The sequence below is a fragment of the Propithecus coquereli genome, unplaced genomic scaffold (genome assembly GCF_000956105.1).
Source record: "Propithecus coquereli isolate 6110/MARCELLA unplaced genomic scaffold, Pcoq_1.0 Scaffold399, whole genome shotgun sequence".
Classification (NCBI taxonomy): Eukaryota; Metazoa; Chordata; class Mammalia; order Primates; family Indriidae; genus Propithecus; species Propithecus coquereli.
In genome coordinates this window covers 499899-519273 of record NW_012149718.1, presented here as the reverse complement: position 1 = coordinate 519273, position 19375 = coordinate 499899, and the positions used below count along the sequence as shown (strand labels likewise).

Sequence of the window (19375 nt, the reverse complement as noted above, 5' to 3'; positions counted from 1 at the left end):
CCCCACAGGGCCTCATTCCACACTCAGGTGTGCCACAACCTCCTGGGCCTTCACGGGGCATCCCTGTCCCCCACCTCCACAGCCTGTGCGCGACTGCCCGCTGGGCGGGGAGAGGAGCAGAGAGGTGACAGGACTGGGTGAGTGTTGCCCCACTGCGGCTCTAGGGAATAACAGCCATCAGGAACCAACACTTAACAAGAGCGTGCCGGCTAAGGTTAAAACGGGAAAAAGCTAGAAAAGAACAATGAAAGTTTAGAAATAACCAAGAGGCTGGGGAGTGACACGCGGAAACACCAGCAGCCGTTACAACTCGCTGGAGAAGCCCTGAGCGAGATGGGGCTTTCAGAACCCTCGGCAGGCGCACACCACGGTCCCGTAGCAGGTGTGCGTAAAACAGTGATGGAAACGCGAGGATCAGACAGGACAACAGATTCTTCTCCGGGGTGACTGGCGACGATTTTCTTCCTTGCACTTTTCTGTATTTTCCAAGGCTTCTTTAAAGAACATGCTTTACTTTTATTATAGTGATTTTCAAGAGAGAACGTATTAAAAGAAAGGCCAGTTCTGTCGGCGTGTTACTGAGGACAACCTGCGTCCACGTGACATGCAGAGCAGCACACAGCCAGGGAGGCGCCAGGCCTGGGCGACGGGGAACAGCAGACGCAGCACCCCTCGGGAGGAACCCACCGCTCCACCCAGGGTCTCCACCAGAGCACAGCTAGGAAACCCTCACTTTATTGGGAAATGAAGCAACACACCCCTCAATACTTCATTGGCCAGAGAACTCACAACAGAAACAGAAAACATTTTTAATTGAGTTATGTAACAAAACTGATTTCTAGCCTCAAGTGCATATTTCAATAAAAGAAGGCTCCAAGTCAGGTATCCAGGTGCTCAAGTCAGAAACAGAAAGTACCTGCAGGGAGGCCCTGGGTGGGGCCCAAAGCAGGGCTGCGCAGGAGCTACCTGGGCGCAACCCTGGACCCAACCGCCCAGAGGACTGAGCGAGGGAGTGCTGAGGATGGGCCGGGATGAGACCTGCCTGTGTGAACCCTTAACCCTGCCCTGCTCACCTGGAGAAGTGCCAAGCAAGAACCTGCTACATCCAACTGCGCAAGGTCCGGGCGGCCAGACATCTCCGAGACGACTGCCACACTGCAGAATCGGACCTGTCTCAGTGCTGCCAACCCAATGAACCCACAGGATGAAAGTTTCCCCCAGGAAGTGGCAGCCTCATCCAGGGTAAGAACTGAGCCTGGGAACCAAGACCTGCACCCCAGAGAACAGGTGGGCCTGCCTCTCCAGTTCCTGGGGAGCCAGCGAGGGTCCAGTACCACGTGCCGGTCCCTGCACTCGCCCGGCCTCACCCTTCTCTCAGACTACGGAAGGCTGAAGACCAGACTTTCCTGCTCGGTGCTGGCCACGGCTGCTGGGACAGCATGGTACTTCTCAGTGGTTTCCCAGCGCCATTCCCCTCGTCAGGCTGGGAGGAGAAACCACCAACCCAGGAATTCTCAATAAATTTTTATTACTTAAGCTGGAAAAAAAGAAAAAGAAAGTAAAAAATAAGACAACAAATAGCAGAAACTGATAAAACCAAAAATAAACTCATTTAAAAAATAAACGTATACCAGACAGAAGCAAAGACTAAGGTGGTTTTTTTTTCTTGGAGACAGGGTCTGGCTCTGTCGCCCAGGCTGGAGTGCAGTGGCGTCATCACAGCTCACTGCAGCCTCCAACCCCTGGGCTCCAGCGACCCTCCTGCCTCAGCCTCCCCAGTAGCTGGGACTACAGGCCTGCACCACCACACCCGGTAATTTTTCTCTTTTTTCGTAGAGACGACCCTTGCTCTTGCCCAGGCTGGTCTTGAACTCCTGACCTCAAGTGATCTTCCCACCTCGGCCTCCCCGAGTGCTGGGATTACAGGCGTGAGCCACCGCGCCCGGCCACCTAAGATAGTTTCTTTCAAAAGCTCAGCAAGATTGTCAGAAAGGAAAACAAGGATGTGGACGTCAAGCCTACAGCTGTCCAAGATGACAGACACTGTGAGCAACTCTGTGCCCATCAACACAAAGCTCAGTCGGAAGAGAAAAATTTCCCAAACTGGCACAAAAAATTTTTTTAAACTGTACAGTCCTAGAACTATTAAAGAAACTGAACCCATAATTAAAAACCTTCCCTCAAAGAAAACTCCAGGCCCAGCTGGATTCTCCAGTGAATTTTTCCACACATTGAAGGCAGAAGCACCATGAACACATAACAACACAAATTCTCCCAAGGAGCATGAAAAGAAAAAGCGCTTTGCAACTGCTGTGTGAGCCGCGCGCGCCCTGACGGGGGAAGCCGATGGGGACATCGCAAGCAAACCACAGACCAGCTTTTCTCGCAGCCACGGCGTACAGACGCCAACACAGCTTCAGAAGGACCCCACGGCCAAGTGGAGTCTGCAACATTCTCGAACGAATATGTGACCCCAACAGGACAAAGAAGAACCCGGGGAAACTGCAAACCCCACAACCGTACCCTCGCCACGGCAATGCCACACCTAGGTTCACCGCCACAGGAAACGGGCGCCTACGTGCCGCAAACACAGCACGGGAATGTTCACGGTAGGACGTCTCGTCATGACCCAAACCGACGTCCTCCCAAGTCCTAACGACAGGCCAGTGGATGAAGCGTTCACCCGCTGGCCGGTCGGGAGGGAAGAGCAAACTGCGGCCACCCGGCCACCCAGCTCAGCTGCAGCCACGAGGCCGGGAGGAGCCAGCGAGTCCACTCTGCAGGACTCCACGTACACGAGGTTCACAGTGAGCAACGGAAATCTTGGACTGGGCAGGCAGCACGAGGCCTTCGCGGGAGGGCAGGGCAGGCCAGAGGGCGCTGGTGCCAGCAGCCTGATGCAGCTCCCAGGCTGTCCCCTCAAGAAGACCACACAAGGCCTGCACACCTCTCTGAGTGTTTGCTGCCCTTCAACAAGAAAGGGTACTTAAAAACCGCCATTTACCTGAGCACAGGCAGAGTTAGGTATGTTTTTCTTTTTATCATTATTAGAAGATGTGAAAAGTAAACTTTTGCTTTGCTTTGATTTTGAGACAGTCTTGCTCTGTCGCCCAGGCTAGAGTCAGTGGCGTCATCACAGCTCACTGCAGCCTCGAACTCCTGGGCTCAAACGACCCTCCTGCCTCAGCCTCCTGAGTAGCTGGGACTACAGGTGCGTGTCACCACGCCCAGCTAATTTTTTCTACTTTTTGCAGAGATGGGGTCTCGTTCTTGCTCAGGCTGGTCTTGAGCTCCTGACCTCAAGTGATCCTCCCGCCTCGGCCTCCACGAGTGCTGGGATCACAGGCGTGAGCCACCGCCCAGCCGATAGCTCATTTCTGTACCTAACGGTGCTATTCTGAGCCCAGCACACACATTTGGTAGTGAGAGGGCATCCGACTGCTCAGCAACACCTGCAGTCTCTTCCTTGTTGATGAGAGTTTTGTTTCTGAGACACGTTAGGGAATGACGCGTCCGAGTCTTGGCCCTGACTTGGCGGCAGTGTCCTGGTCCGAGGCCTCCTCACCTGATCTCCGCCGCCCTGTGGTCAGGAAAGCACTTGTGGAAATGCTTCAGGGCCTGCATCACGGCGGAGGTGCACTCCACGTAGGTGTAGTCGATCATGATGTCCCCTGAGAGGGAGGGAAGGGGCGGTGTGAGCCCCACCGGGCCGTCCCAGAGCCTGCCATTCACCAAACCACGGCAAGAGAGAGCACCGCCGCGCAGAGCCACGCCCGGAACTGCCCAACCGTCCTCCAGAGCAGAGGACGGCAGCTCAGGCTACACAGGAGGCAGGACCTGGCACATGCTACATGAGACCAAGGGCGTACGGGCCTGAGAAGAGCTGCGCCCCACCCCAAAGCTCTGTGCCAGGTTGAGGAGCGAGACGCACAGAGACCAGGGAGGCGGCACACGGGAGGCCCCACTAGAGAACCACGGCAGTCACACAGAGAATCCCACCGGCCAGGGCACAGGCACGAGGTCCCCACTGACCTCCTGCAGGTGCCGTGGGCTCCGTGAGCCGTGCTCAGCACACGGGCGCAAGGCCCTGTGGACAGAGCAGGAGTCGGCGTGGGCTGCATCCAGAGAGCTGGGTGCTAATCTCACCCAAATCCCCTGCGAACCCCCACAACAAACCTGCAGCTCTTCTGTCCACAACTCAGGGACCCCTATGGGAGCCTGAGGGGACAGAACACCCCGGGCTCAGGGAGGGCTCCGTAAGGACCTGCCAGTGGGGCCCTTGTGGGCTACCCTAGGCAAGGGGAAAGAGAGGCCCCAAGTTCGTGTGCCACGATGCTGGCAGACCCACTCACCGAAGACCTCCGAGGGGTTCAGCAGCTCCAGCAAGCGCCCCCCGCGCCTGGTCTCGTAGGTGGCAAAGCCTCCGTCGGGATTCCTCATGCTCAGCAGCTATTGCCGGGGAGAGAGCACCCTGAGAACTCACCCAGTGCGAGCACACTCGGGAACGGGCACGGGGCGCCCCCTGCCATGGCAAGAGAGCCCTCGGGTGCCCGAAGCAGCAGCTGCAGCCACGTCAACCAGGGCCTCCGAGTGCAGCCGTGCGGGGACGCACCCCGACAACTCCTAAATCAAGCACGCGCTACCAGGACACGGTGGGATCCCGTGGTAAAACATGCACAAAACCAGACGTGCTTCAAGAATTTTGCACAAAAATGAACGGGAATTCTCATCTTTTCTTGGGCCCCAGTGGAAACCACCAGCCCTCCTGAGAGAGGCCGGGGGAGCCTCAGCACAGTCGTGGCCAGGTCCCCGAGCCTAGACCAGGGCCCCACCAGGGCTCACGGCTCTGCAAACAGACGCCGTCTGAGGAGGAGTCCTGCAGCCCGGCCCGGGCGCTTGCTCAGAAGTGGAGGGGAGCGCAGTCTATGCGCATGACGTGAGGTGGGGGCCGGGGCCAGAGACTCACCACAGCCACAGCATCGCAGAGCCGCTCTCGGGGGATGTGCTCGGTGACAGAGGGACACTTCTCCTGCAGGAGCAGCACGGACTTCAGGGCCTCAGCTGTGCAGTCAGCGACGATCCAGCCGCAGTCCAGCGTGCTGAAGCAGAAGCCGCCCTGCAGGGCACGAGCCGTGACCACCAGGCAGGAGCCGGGGGGGGGGGGGTGCCTGCACCACAGTCCCCAGGCCGCCCACAGCCGCTGTCCCTGGCAGAGGCCCATTCACAGCACAGCTGTGGGTGTGGCGGGCCCAAGCTGGACACTGGGCAGACCTCCAGCTTCCGGCTCAGGGCCCCAGGGCTGCAGCACCCCCACCCCCCCCATGCCATCAAATCTCACAACGAGACAGGCTGGGGACACAGGCCCAACACGGGCCTGGACCTCCTTCTCCCCTCTGGCTGCCCCCGACACTCTGGCTCATGTCCTAGGCGTCTGACGTCTGCGTGTGCTGAGACCAGCTGAACTGCTCTGACGCACGGCCATGCGTGTGCACAGACTGCCCCACGGTGGCGCAAAGGAGCCCCACAGGCCGGCCTCAGCAGTCAGGCATCCCCCGATGCTCGGGGTCTACCAGGGCAAGAGGCGGAGGACGCCCAGGGAAGAGCCCTTGTGGAAGTTCAGCTAAGCGGAGCGGCCTGGGCTGGGGCACGGTGGGCAGCATCAGCTCCCGAGTACCTTGTTCATCTGGCGGTAGTACTTCTGGTAGTCCGGAGGGCTCTCTGGGACCTGGGCAGCATGGGGGGCACACATGGAAAGCAGAGTCCGTCACCACTACGGCGGGGGGGGGTCCCACGCTCAGACAGATGGGGCAGGACTGGAGAAGCGGGACGTGTGGGAGCTGGCCACCATCCGTGCTGCAGGGCATCCGAGAGCCAATACCCACGAGGCCCCCCCGGCCCACCGCTGCCAGGAAACGCGATTGGCCACCAAGGGCTGAAACTCGCATTGAGCAGGAGGCACTCGGATGCCGCTGAGCCCGCACAGGCCAGCAGGCAGAGGGGGTGGGGCACGTGGCCCGGAGGGTGCACTCCCTGAACAGCCTCAGCTCTGGAGACCCTCGTTCCTGACTCGGTGCGAGAGCAAACAGGTCTGCGTGGGTGGTGGGGTCCAACTGCCTTCCCAGGTCCCCACCGCTCAGAGCAAGTCCTGGCAGGAGCAAGGAGCAGGCCCAGCTGTGGGGTAGGCACAGCCCTGCCCCTGCCCCCACCACCCCAGGTCCTGCCTGGGCCACACCAAGGCCACAGAAGTATCGCCCAGTGAGAAGAGGGAGGAGGTGGGGCTGGGGCACGCGCTACAGCCAGAGGGACGCCAGCAGGGCCTGGGCTGGAGGGGCCCCCAGGCTGGAGCAGGGTGGGTATGGGAGGGTGGGGGCGCAGGCCTCGGACGACTGTGCTGCGGATGGGGGTGGGGGGAGCAGGTGAGTGTGGAGACACTGGAAGGTCAGATCGGATGCGGGGAAGGGTCCGCTGGGGTCACTGATCTGGCAGAACAGCGGGGGCGCTCGCTGCTAATGGTCTCGGGAGGGAAGACCACGGGCAGCGTCCTGCCCATGGGGTAAGGCATTGAGGGGGTGTCAGGCAGGCTGTGGCGCTCAGGAGATACAGCCCCTGACTGCGCCCAGCCCTCTGCACAGTGACTCCACCATGACCCGGATGCCACCGCGCAGATGGCAGAAACTACAGCGCCACAGCACACTGGGGACAGGCCACCGCAGGCCTCCAGAGAGCTGTACCCAGGTGGAACCAACCCAAAGAGGATGGGGTGGGTGGAGGGGCAGGGGAGGGTGGGGCCACCTGAGCAAAGTGGCACAGGGAGCAGGGGTGGAGGTGAGGGGGGCACTGGTGCTGGCAGGGGCCCCAGCCCTGACACCCATCTTCTGTCCCCTTGGAGCCACCGGGCAGGGGCCTCACCTGCGAGAGCCGCAGGAACTCGTGTGCCTTCTGCAGGCAGGACAGAAACTCGGGCCTGTGGTGCCCGCCCGCCTGGAAGAGACAGCAGGGCAGAGGCTGAGCCCTCATGGCGGGCGGGCGAGCTGGTTCCCCGGCGGCCCTGGCAACATCCTGCCCCCACGGGGACCAGAATCAAACCAGCAGGTGCCCCCAAGGGAGCTTGGGTTTCTCACTGCACTTACCTGTACAGACAGAAAGACAACGTCCGTGAGACGTGAAGAAGACAGCAGGGAGCAGAAGAGACCACCCGTGGATGCCAGCACCCACCTACAGGGCCAGCATGTGCCCCTGTGGCCCCCAGCACCCACCTGGGGCCCTCGCATGGCCCAGACCTCGGGGCTTTCCAGAAACACCTTGAGAACTCCACTGACCTCATTCCCACCAGCATACAAATGCTCCCTCACTTCTCTACAGTGCACGCTCAAGAACGTCCAAAACAACCGGTTTAAGTTTCATCTTGTTTTGTTTTGTTTGTGAGGTGGTGTCGCTCTGTGGCCCAGGCTGGAGTGCAGTGGCATCATCACAGCTCACTGCAGCCCTCAACTCCCGGGCTCAAGTGATCCTCCTGCCTCAGCCTCCCAAGTAGCTAAGACTACAGATATAAGCCACTGCACCAGGCTACCTTTTTCTCTTTTTTGTAGAGATGGGGTCTCACTATGATGCTCAGGCTGGTCTCAAACTCCTGGCCTCAAGAGATCCTCCTGCCTCGGCCTCCCCAAGTGCTGGGATTAGAGGCGTGAGACACCAAGCCCAGCCGAGCAGTTTAAGAAGAACCATAGGCTCACTCCTGCCCTGGTGGCCCCACTGCCCGCACTCTGGAACAGCCCTCAGCAGGTTCTCCTATTCACACAGCCTCCAGCCCCTGCCCTCCCGAAGCCCCTGACCCAGCCCGACGCCCAGGGCACCACCTCAGCAGAGTCACCACCAGAGGCTTCGCAGCCCAGGCCAGCGGGAAGGACAGCGGGTGCGAGGTCAGCAGGTGCCATGACCCTTGGGGTGACACACGTGTGCACACGCACAGGAAGGCTGGCCGGGCCAGAGGAGGACATGGAACCACGTACCTCCAGTAGAGCCTGGATGGCGAACGAGGTGTCCCAGATCTGGGAGCCGTTGGTGCCCTGCAGACAAAGGATGGGCCACCTCAGAAGCTGCTGCGACCTGCAATCCCGCCCACTGCGCTCGGGCCCTGACAGGTGCCGGGCAGGCTGGGTGTGGGGCCTGGGGATGCACAGCCAACGCCTGACTCCAGGCTGTGAGGCCTGGTGTGCAGCCCACTGATGCTGCGCTCCCCTGCGGCGCTCCTCAACCTGTACGAGCGCCACCACAGCGCCAGCCTGCGGCAGCGGGCCATCCGGAAGCTGTACGAGCACATCGTGGCCGAGGACCGCTTCACCAAGAGCACCGGCATTGGCCCGGTCAGTACCCCCTGCCCGGTCCCATCTGCGCGCCCCTTGCAGCTGTCCAGGGCCTGAGAGAAGGCGTGTCCTGCAGGCAGACACAGGTCCTCCATGGCCGCCAGCCAGGATGGGACGGTCCCTCACGGGCTCTACCCTGCAGAACACGAAGCCCCCACCCCGCCATGTGGTGACCGAAACACTCCCCCCTTTTCTGAGTTCCCTGCAGGTGATGGGCCCTGGGCAGGGCTAGGAAGGCCCCGCCTGGAAACCCATCCAGGCAGCCTGGGTCACAGGTCCACACTCTGGCCTCAGTTCAGAGGCCGGTGGCCAAACCCCAGTGAGATGAAGCTGGACAGCGGGGATGGGGCGCGGGGCAGAAAGTCACAGACATCAGACCCCTGGGGATGACACGTGGGAAGTGCGTGCCTTCTTGCCAAAAAAGAAACCCAGCAGGATGGGGCCCCAGAGCCTGACGCCCGTTCACAGAAACCAGGCACGGGGCAAACGGCCGGATCCAACGAGAGCCCTGTAGGGTCAATCCTCTAGCGGGAGACACTGGGGACCAACAACCAAACGCCAGCCCGTCCAACCAACCAGCTGCAAACCATGTGGCGAAGACACCACTCAGGAACCATCACTGGATTTCTGGGAGTGGCAATGGCAGAGGGGCAGTGTGGAAACAAGCCCTCACCGGCTCAGCCGCCAGGAAGGCCGCCGCCCAAGGCTCATTACTCTCCTCCGCTCCGTACGTGTTTTGAAACTCATCTCACATGACACTGACAGTGTGGGCACCCGGGGGGCTGTGGGGCCTGCCCTGGGGTGGGCATGTGCCCATCCCAATGTGACACCCCAGGACCCCTCTGGACACGCCACATTTCCACACTGACCTAGCGTGGGACAGCAGACAGGCCCCCCCCAATGGTGTCCCCTCAGCAGAACGCAAGACCTGGATGGCACCTGCCTGGGGTCCTGAGACACCCACCGTGTTCGCGCACAGGGAATGGGGACAGCCCAGGGGACGGGACTGTGGCCTCCAGACCCTGCACCCAGGGCACCAGGACAGGATGAGGGTCAGCCAGGGCCCGCCTGGCAGCAGGCACCCACACCCAGGAACACCATCGTCTGCGACACCCAACCAGTGGGACCACGTGCAGAGAAGGACGTCAGAGCACGTCACAGGACTGGGCGCAGGCTGGGAGCCCATTGCCAGTGGGGGCTGGCGGGTGCTGGACGCTAGGCTGGCAGGCGGTGGAGCTGGGCCTGTTCTCCCACCTCAACTCCTAGTCCACTCCTGAACTTTATTGTTAGCGGACTGACTTAAAGAAATGACACCTACTCCACCCGGAACAGCACCAGCTGGTCGCTTCTGATGTCAGCTGTCCTGTGGCAGAACTCAGGCTGGCCCTTCCCAACACAGTGCTGACCTACTCTGGTTTACGGACTTCTGAAAAATCTGACAAAAGCCCTAGGCCCCCTGCACAGGGTGGTCTTGGACCCACAACCCCTTGCGGGGCAGGGACCCTGGCCCGGCATCCCTGCCCAGAAAGGACACATCTTCTCTGGTTTGTCCATAAGCTGAAGCCCCAGGAAGGATCTAGAAAGCAGTCAACTACACGTGTGTGGCTGAATGTCCAGCAAAACCCACCCGTCCTCCCCTCTGCTCGGCTCCAGCCCACAGAAAGGGGACGTCCTCGTGCCTCTTCCAGGCCTGGCCACACTCCCTCCCACTGCCCTCTGGTCCCTCCCGCGCTGCAGAGGGCAACCCCAGGGCAACCATGGGAGCCGGGGGTGAAGACGTGGACCTACCAGGACCTAAGGAAGGAGCCTCTAAATGACCACAGAGAGGAGCCACCCCCCAGCCAGAGCCGCCTCCCGGCGCGGCAAAGAGATGAGCGCTTCTGCGGCATCCGAGCCACCCCGGGTCTGTGGTTACAGCGAGTCAGCCCCCTGACCCAGAGCACGGAGCAAACAGGAAAGCTGCAGGGGGACATGCAAGAACACGTGGGCGTCCACGCAGGCCGGCGGCACACACACAGGATGCAGCCGGAGGCCTGGAGGGGAGGACAGAGCCTCCATCTTACAGTGCCGGAACTTGCACTGAGGCGAAGTCATTTTGAATCTTAATGAACCCAAAATGATAAAATAATAATAATAATAATAATAAGCAGGAACAGCTGCAAGGAAACGAGGAAACGGGCCACGACGCCCGGCAGCCCTCACCTGCATTTTCATGCCATCGAGGCCGAGCCTGTGAGGACAAGAAAAGCCCAAGTCAGAGATGAGGAGAAAGCTGGGAGTCACTGGCCACCCAGAGCCCACACCTGGAAGAGGGCACAGGGTCTCCGAAGCCTGGCGCCGCCTGGCTGGGTTCCTGGTGTGAGGGCCACACTCAGCGGGGAAGGGACAGCAGCTCACCCAGCAGGGCTCCCCGGCCAGCCCTACTGCCCCTGGGCAGGCCACAGCACCCAGGGAGGGCCCCGCGCCCCAGGGTTTCCCATCTCGGGCACCGCTCTGTGGTCTCTCCACGGAAGGAGCCCACCTCTAGCGCACAGCCAGGCCAACACGCGCTCCTAGCTGACAAGCCCTGCTGAGGCCCAGCACACGCCTCCCGGCGCCATCCCTCGCTGGGACGCTGAGGCTGCAGGGAGCTCCCACACCAGCACTGGGGAAGGCCCCGCGTGTCTGCAGCTGGCTCCTGGCAACGTTCTCGCCAGCACCACCAGCCACACTCACCAGAGGTAGTCCGGGATTCTGGACACGTGCTCCTGGAAGGCGGAGGAGGCCGGCCCATCCACATGCCAGCGCACGAGCATGTTGATGGTTTTTGAGATCTGCAGGAGATGTGGCCGTCAGGGCTCTGCTCCGGCTGCGCAGCCCCAGGGCACAAGGCCAGGGCCCCATCGGCTCTAACGCGAGTCTCCCGAGCACTCACTACGCATCAGGGCCCAAGAGCGAGGATCAGCCCCAGAGGCGGCTCAGACAGAGGCCGGTGCTGGCCAAGGTCATGGCCCAGCTCAGGACGTGCAGGGCTGAGAAGGGACAGGCACTTGGGGGTGTCAGATTCTGGAGCAGAGGCAGCGGCATGCGGTCTGCCTTAGAGACGACACGGGGACAGAGGACAGGGTCCACGGGGCACAGGGATGGAAGTGGAGACGAGCAGAGTGGAAGTCACGCTCACTCCCCTTCTTCCTCAGGGCAGAATGTTCTAGGGGCACTGACTTTCCACTTAAGGTCTCACAGTCGAAACCCAATTACAACTGTGGTTTCTAACTCCCTAGGACAGACGTGGGGCTGGGCTGACGTCCACACAGAACCGCGGCAGTGCTGAGCGGACGAGGGATCCGCTGCAGGGTCAGTTCACATTTGTGACTCACTGAGGTGGCCTGAGGCACCACTGGCCGGGGGCTCATGACAACTCGGCCAGCAGGCAACCCCATGCCAGCGCGGCCAGGGCACATGCGCCTCCACGGAGTGGAGCACGTCACGGCGGCCTCCACCGGGCCCTGCTGGGGCTGGGGAGGAGCACCAAGTCCCCCACCAGCTGCAAGAAGCCACACAGGGCCTCAAGGCCCTTCCACAACCGACCCTGGCATCTCCAAGCCCCGTGAGAGAAGGTCAGGTGACAGATTGTTTGGGGAAGGGATCAGGTGAGAAAAAAGGATCCTCCCCGCTGGCCAGCAAGGTCTCAGGAACAGGTGCAGACATGCCCAAGACAAAAACCAGGTGGGAGGGAGGGGGGGAGGGCTGGGTGCAGTCAGCAGCTTCGCCAAGCCGAGGCTGGCACCCTCCTCACACATGGGAAATCAGAGGGCCACGTCCCTAAGGGAGGTGCACCAGGCGCCAGGGAAACTGCTCCTGGCTCACAGACCGGCCTCTGGGGCTTCTCTGCCCCTGGGGACTGCAGATGGGACCGGGCAGGGGGTACTGACCGGGCCGATGCTGATGCTCTTGGTGAAGCGGTCATCGGCCACGATGTGCTCGTACAGCTTCCGGATGGCCCACTGCCGCAGGCTGGCGCTGTGGTGGCGCTCGTACAGGTTGAGGAGCGCTGCAGGGGAGCGCAGCGTCAGTGGGCTGCACACCAGGGGTCTCGCCCTTCCACTCGCCCCAGACCCGACACCCGCCCAGCCTGGTGTGGAGCATGGGCTCCTGCCAGCGTCAGTCCAGCACAGCTGGTCCCACCTGGGCCCGCCACGGCAGGAGCTGCTCAGCGCCGTGGGCGGAAGGAGTGGTGGAGTCCAGGCACACGCCCACCTCGCCTGCCCTGGCCCAGGGGCCCCCTGGGAGCACCCACCGTACACCATGCGGAGCAGCCAGCTGTGCGGCGTGTACAGCTCGTCCGGGGCCACATTGTCCCTCTGTGCCGGCCAGTCGATGCTGGTGAAGTCCTCCACGTACAGCTCCTGGGGGGCAGCCCCGAGACACTGGGAAGGAGGCAGCACCTCCCGGACACCGTGGCCTGGCTCAAACCAGGAGGGGCAGCCTCCTCCACCTGCCAGCCCTCAGGGCCCCAGGCACGCCCGTTCCTGGGCTGGGGGCACATCCGTGACTAACACCTCCAGGGTACGAAGGCCCAGCCATCCTGGCCACGGCCAGACCATCCGAGGAGCCGGCCTAACTCTGAGAGCAGCGTGTCTCCCTGCAGACTCATTGCCTCCCTCTGCCCCTCCTCCACCTGGTAACATCCTGCACCTTAAACTCCAGCTCAGGGTCTGCTTCCCGCAAACACAACGCAACTGTGGGCCAGGGCTTGGGCAGTGTGCTCCGGGAGCTTGGGGAGCCCCTGCCACACCTGGGTGACAGCTGCTCCCTGTCCCACAGCACAAGTCCCCTGAGCAGAGGTTGCACGACATGGGTTACTAGGCCCCCCGGTGCACGGATACGTGCGGTTAGATTCTGGGGGCCCCAGGTCCCAGCCCCGGCGGCCATGCACTCTGCTCCCTGAGAGGCCTCACCTGGCGGAGGCTCTGGACCAGTGGGTCCTCCGAGGCGTTCAGCCGGGTGGCGTAGCAGTAGCTCATGGGCAGGTACACCTGCCGGCAATGGCACCAGATCGTGGAGGGGTGGGCAGGCGCCCAGTCGGGAAACAGCCTAGAGGGACAGTGCGAGTCGGGAGACCCCCAGGACACAAACCTGCCCCTGCTGCCAGCACAGCAGAGGGCCGCTCCCCCGGGTCAGTGCAGCCCCTGCAGAGTGTGGTCACGCCCACGGCCCCTGCCAGGGAGCAGACGACTCTGCGTGTGGTCAGCGTGTTGTATTCCAAAGCCAAGTGCCCGAGCCCTGAGCGTTCAGCATTCTCTGTGGGTTTCTTAGTTGCGTGAAACAGTAACGATGGGAACCGGGTGAGGGACCTAGGGAACGCTCTGGGCTATATTTGCAATCTTTCTGGAAGTTGGAAACTTACAAAACTGAAGTTTATTTTTTAAATTTTATTTTAAAAACTGCAGGCTCATAGAGTCTGGTTCTTCGGTCCTTGTCTCTACTGATGTTGGCACAGCCATACCAGCTTCCAGGGTCTCTTGACGTCCCCCGTCCCCGTGCACGGGAAGCCAAGCGGTGTAGCGCATGCCCACCCTGCACGGGGACCAGCACCAAGGGTGCTTTTCTCATTTAGGGTGGTGTTTCCAGCTTTCCTGTAGCTGGAGTGGGTCAGGGTCTGTGGTCTTCCACCCTAGCCCAGAGTGCCCAGCGAAGATGTTACACGCACCAGCTCCGACCGATGGAGCCCGCCATGGGGCGCACAGACAAGATGCTCTGCCCAGCGCCAGCCTGCGGCACGTGTACCCACACCCGCTCCCGCCCGGCAGCCAGGCCAGCACCCTCCTCCTCCTGCTCCTCACGTGGGTGAGGCCGAATCCTGCTCAGCAAACCCGCCCGTGCCAGTCGCCTGGACGACCCAGCACATCCCGCCACTGCCCCTGTGCCCCCCACACACACCCTGGGCGATCCCACCACCCCTGCCTTCTCAGCACCCACGCCGGCCCGTCACCACCCAGCCTGGCTGCGAGGGCAAGGCCTCGGCCCTCGGTCAGGACCCCGCTGCCCTCTCCTGAGGGTTCTTCAGCACCACCAAAGTCACCCAGCACCGGCCCCTCCGGCCCACCCTGACAGCCCTCGAGAGGAGACCCCAGGCAGTTCCTGCTGCACTCCAGACAGCAAGGCTCCGCCCAGCTCTGCAGCGTTCTGGGCCTCGCCTCCTAACACACGCAACCCTCGGGGTAAACTCATGTGCACAGGAGTGCTTCCTGGGAGACGTTCACAGCTCTCATCAAATGTTCACAAAATGTTAAAAAACATTGGTTATAGATATCGGATAATAAGGATTTAGTGTTACTTTGCTGGGTTCTATTAATAGAAACCACCCATCTTTTAAAGACACACAGCGCCCACGGTCAGAGTGGTATCTGGGGTATCCACCAGCAAAGGAGACGGGTGGGGGGGTCATGCTCTCTCTCCTCTACAGGTGCCCAAAACTTCCCACAAGACTGCTCAGCTGTCCAACAGCTGCACACAGGGGCTCTGAGCCACCCACCCATGGTGGCGCCCACTCACCACGCAGCCCCACCCAAGGCGCCTCCTCCCTCCAGCCCCACGGGGAGCCTCCTTCCGTCACTCTGTAGGACTCAGCTCAAGCAGGGCCCCTGCCCACAGGACCACGGTCCCCCCACCTGCTGGGTGGCAGCCAGCACAGGACCCGCGGACATCATTACCCGCCCCCGCAAGGCAGCAGGGATCCGGCAACCACACCCACGGCTCGGGGGCCAGCGTACCACATCTCCGGGAACAGGGTGTTGAGGCCTTCCCAGCTGTAGACATTCAGGACGGCCAGCCAGAACTTGCCCCAGGAGGGGATGGCCACGGCACCACCTGGGGAGAGAGCAGGCCCGTCATCTGCCTCTAACTGTGAAGGGCAGCGAAGGTCATCCCCACAGCAGTCCCCACTGCCCTTCTCACAGGCGGTGGCAGCTGCAGATCCCCCAACCCCACTGAGAAGCAGGTTCCAAAGCGGCTCAGCACTGCCCGAGACACTACAGCCGCGGGCAGAACCGGCGGCTTTCCCGGGAGTGAGTGTGTCCGATCCTAGGAGAGGGGTTTGCAGCCCCTGCCCCCAGGAGGAAGCACGTGAAGGCAGCCACCTGGGCAGTGTGGGGACACCTCAGTGCTCAGGCAGGGAGGGGTCCAGACGCACATGGCAGCTGTGTCCACGTGTGCCTGGAGAGGGTGACGAGGGAAGTGCCTGCTCTGGCCTCTCCCTCCTGGGGCTGTCTGATCTGCCCCGTCTGTGCCACCCCACCTGGCAGACGGGTCCTACACGGGTGTGACGGGCCCCAGGCTCCAGAGGGGCTCCCACACTCTGGCCCCACGTCCGGAGTCACCTCCAGCAGCACCTGGACAGTCTCAGGCACAGCGACAGCAACACAGTCTTGCACACGCTTCATGAGGCCGTGCCCCAAACTCAGGGTGCAAAGGTCAACAAAGACTCTTGAGGCTCCCAGGCAAAGTGTGGCCCACACGTCCCTCCACTGGGCAGGCGCCAGGAGTGTGGTGGGGAACCCGGCGTCAACCACACCAAAGGCTGACAGTGAACTGACTGCAACACGGACAAACTCAGGAAGGAAGAACGCAGGGTCTCGGGAGAATGTGTAACAGGACACCTCACCCAGCCCGGCAGATCACAAAGAGGTCCCCAAGGAAGTAACCCTGAGGGCGTGGCCCTGGGTGGGAGCAGAGGCAGGAGGCCCCCAGGGAAAGGGAGCAGCCGCGAAGAGCCCCGAGGAAGGAAGGGGCTTTGAGGAGCAGACAGGAGGCCCAGGAAGGGCAGAGGGCAAGACCAGGCTCTGCCAAGTGAGCAGCAGCCAGAATCGGGCTCTGCTCTCGGGAGCTGTGGCGCCTTCCCAGGGCACTGACGGCCCTCAGAGCCCGCAGGCCGGGGGAGAGGCGCCCGGGCGGGGCACGGACAGCCTCTGTGCCGGCTCCCCGCCTTGCTTTTAAGTGTTTGCCAGTTCGTGAAACAAACAGAATTATCAGGTTGTCTTAATTTGCTTTTGAAAAGACCACTGGTAGGTTGAGCAGCTTCCGCCTGCTCCTGCTCCGACGGCTCCTGCTCCGAAGGCTCCTGCTCCGACGGCGCACAGCGCGGTTCACCCAGGGTGCGCCTGGAGGTGCATCTCTGTTCCCCACCTGCGGGCGTGTCACAGAGCCGGCCCAGGCCGTACCTTTCCTGTGGAGAATGTTCCGAGCTCGGACCAGGTCAGGATCGTCAGGCCCGATGCCCAGAATTCTGAGAGATACGTAGTTGAGCGCGGTCCCAAACACTGTGGACTTGTCCTCAACGTGCCTACAGGAGAGAACCAGCGAGAAACGGCACCCGTCCTTACTTCTGAGAAATACAGCAACCCTCCCCATGACGCTTCCTTAGAAAAGTCAGAATGCGACCGCTGTGGTGGCTCACGCCCCCAATCCCAGCACTCTGGGAGGTCGAGGGAGGAGGATCACTTGAGCTCAGGACTTCAAGACCAGCCTGAGCAAGAGCGAGACTCTGTCTTTACTAAAAATGGGGGAAAAAATCAGCTCAGCACAGTGGTGGCACCTGCAGTCCCAGCTACTTGGGAGGCTGAGGCAGGAGGATGACTGGAGCCCAGGAGTTTGAGGTTGACATGAACTATGATCACGTCACGGCACTCTAGCCAGAGCAACAGGGTGAGACCCTGTCTCCAAAAAAATAGAAGAAAAGAAAGGAAAAGTCAGAATGCCGAGACGCCTGGCGCTGTGGACGTGACGCCACAGCACCGAGCGGGGCTCACCAGTGGGAGCTCCTGCACCTCCCACGACAGCTGAGCAACTCCCAGACTGCCCGGGCAGGACGCGCCGCCCCTTTCGCTCACTTCCTGCTCCTGAATCCCCACGCCAGAGCAGACCGCCCGGGCCAGGCCTCTGCTCCACAGAGAGAGCCACACTGCGGGAAGCAGCTCCTCTGAGACCTGGGCAGGGCTGCCTGGCGCCTCCACCCAGAGCAAGGGCAACTTCTCCTGCCTCGGGGGTAGGAGGAGGACAGTCTTCACATGTGGGTCTCAAGAATCTCCCAACCGGCCACAAAACCCATTTACAACACAAAGTGTGAAGCTGAGGCTGGCAGCTTCTGCCCACCTACCCACCCACCCCAGGCCCACAGCTGCAGTCACCCCTAACCCTGCGACAGCTGCCTGGAAACCCAAGCATCTCCTACACGGGAACACCCACACACACACACGTGTAGACGTGCAGTGACACGGGGTCAGGCTCACTCACAGGCCCCAGCCGCCGTCAGGTAGCTGCACTGACCGCAGGTACCGCACGATCTCTTCTCTGTATCCGGCTGGCAGAGGGATGCGTGCCACGTGGCACGTGATCAGGAGGCCTGTGTGGCAGGGAAACGTTCCTCGCTGGGGGCAGCGGTCACTGCTGCTGAGCCCAGGTCCCTTTGCTCCCGGGGACCCCACCCTGACAGGGAGCTACTCCCAGTCTCCTTCCTTCCCACGGCAACGAACACCTGGGAGCCCATTCCTCCTGGGCTGCCATCAGGGACTTTGGGAACAGGGCCAGAGGGAGCGCCAGCAGCAGCCCAGGTGACGCTCCCTGCCTGGGGCCTCCACAGCCCACTCAGCCACGCCTGGCCCCATGACGCCGTTGGCACCCTGCGAAGGCCTCCCCAATGCCCTGAAGGTCCAAGAGGGACCAGCGTCTTAGAGCAGTGGGCCCTCCATGAGGGGAGACTGTTAGTCTCACTTAACACCTGCTGGGAAAGAAACACCAGATGGGTCAGCCCCAGATGGGGTTGGGACACGTCGCAGATGGCAGGGGAAGGCAGAAGACAATAAGTACGATCCACAAAGAACCTTCTGTTCCTGGCCTGGTCCTCCAGGGCTACCCTCCACCCCCACCCCCACATTGGGCTCCATCAGCCACGTGCCCACGGCACCTGCCACAGGACAGGTCTCAGGGTGGACCCGGCCACACACACCATGGGACAGATGCCTAACTCTGGCTCAGAGGCACTGGAAGCCCCGGGGGATGAAACAGACGCAGGCACGCCCTGGAGGAAGGGCGACGACTCAAAGATGCCCACAGGTTCATGAGAAACAGGCATCTCAAAGCAAGTCCGTCTCTTTTGTAACAGTTATGATGCTGTTAAGACAGGGAACCTGTGCAGGCGGGTGCAGAGCCAGCATCTTCCCCATTTTACAGGCAAAGAAACAGAGGCACAGCCAGTAAATGGTGGGGTCAGGGGTCAGACCCCAGTCAGCACCACCAATGCCATTCAGCCGCGCCCGATGGGAGCCATCTACACAGGATCACAGACTCCAAGAGCATTTTCCAAATTAAAAGAAAAGGCTGGGCGCAGTGGCTCACGCCTGTAATCCTAGCACTCCGGGAGGGCGAGGCGGGAGGATCACTTAAGCTCAGGAGTTCAAGACCACCCTGAGCAAGAGTGAGACCTTGTCTCTACTAAAAATAGAAAAAAATTATACAGACAACCAAAAATAGAAACAAAAAAATTAACCGGGCATGGTGTCAAGCACCTGTAGTCCCAGCTACTGGGGAGGCTGAGGCAGGAGGATCACTTGAGCCCAGGAGTTGGAGGTTGCTGTGAGCTAGGCTGACACCACGGCACTCTAGCCTAGGCAACAGAGTGAAACTCTGTCAAAAAAAAAAAAAAAAAGAAATAGGGAAATGAAGGAATTGACAGGAAAGATCTCCTGAAAGAAGATGGCTTTCCAGTAGCACAGCTGAAATCTGAGCTGGGCCACCAATCTCCTGGTCCAATAACTTCAGGCCAGGTTGCTTCAGTAAATCAGAAAATCAATGGAGGTGGTGGCTTTGATGAAAAGCCTGAGAACCTCACATGGCCACACTGTGGTTAAGGGCAGGGGTTTTGCAGTACTCAGGAGAAGACCAACACATCTTAGTGAGCAGTCTAAGTTATTGCCTACTGGATCTTTCAGTTTTATTTCCAAGTGAGGGCTGACCCACCCACCTTAGAGTCACTAAAT

At 61.0% G+C, this 19375-nt stretch overlaps 1 protein-coding gene across 3 annotated transcripts in view; it reads right to left on the bottom strand.

Moving 5' to 3' along the window:
- LSS (lanosterol synthase (2,3-oxidosqualene-lanosterol cyclase)) overlaps nt 1-19375 on the bottom strand; it is a 32211-nt gene that overhangs the window by 8298 nt on the left and 4538 nt on the right. For all 3 annotated transcript variants that reach the window (XM_012652695.1, XM_012652693.1, XM_012652694.1), the window contains exons 4-17: nt 17634-17742; nt 16562-16683; nt 15116-15212; nt 13301-13436; nt 12640-12748; nt 12275-12393; nt 11079-11176; nt 10566-10593; nt 8010-8066; nt 6910-6981; nt 5675-5725; nt 4967-5116; nt 4353-4449; nt 3566-3671 (exon numbers count right to left, since the gene is read on the bottom strand). In XM_012652695.1, the coding sequence (XP_012508149.1) occupies nt 3566-3671; nt 4353-4449; nt 4967-5116; nt 5675-5725; nt 6910-6981; nt 8010-8066; nt 10566-10593; nt 11079-11176; nt 12275-12393; nt 12640-12748; nt 13301-13436; nt 15116-15212; nt 16562-16683; nt 17634-17742 (1351 nt within the window). The remainder of the gene's footprint in view (nt 1-3565; nt 3672-4352; nt 4450-4966; nt 5117-5674; nt 5726-6909; nt 6982-8009; nt 8067-10565; nt 10594-11078; nt 11177-12274; nt 12394-12639; nt 12749-13300; nt 13437-15115; nt 15213-16561; nt 16684-17633; nt 17743-19375) is intronic.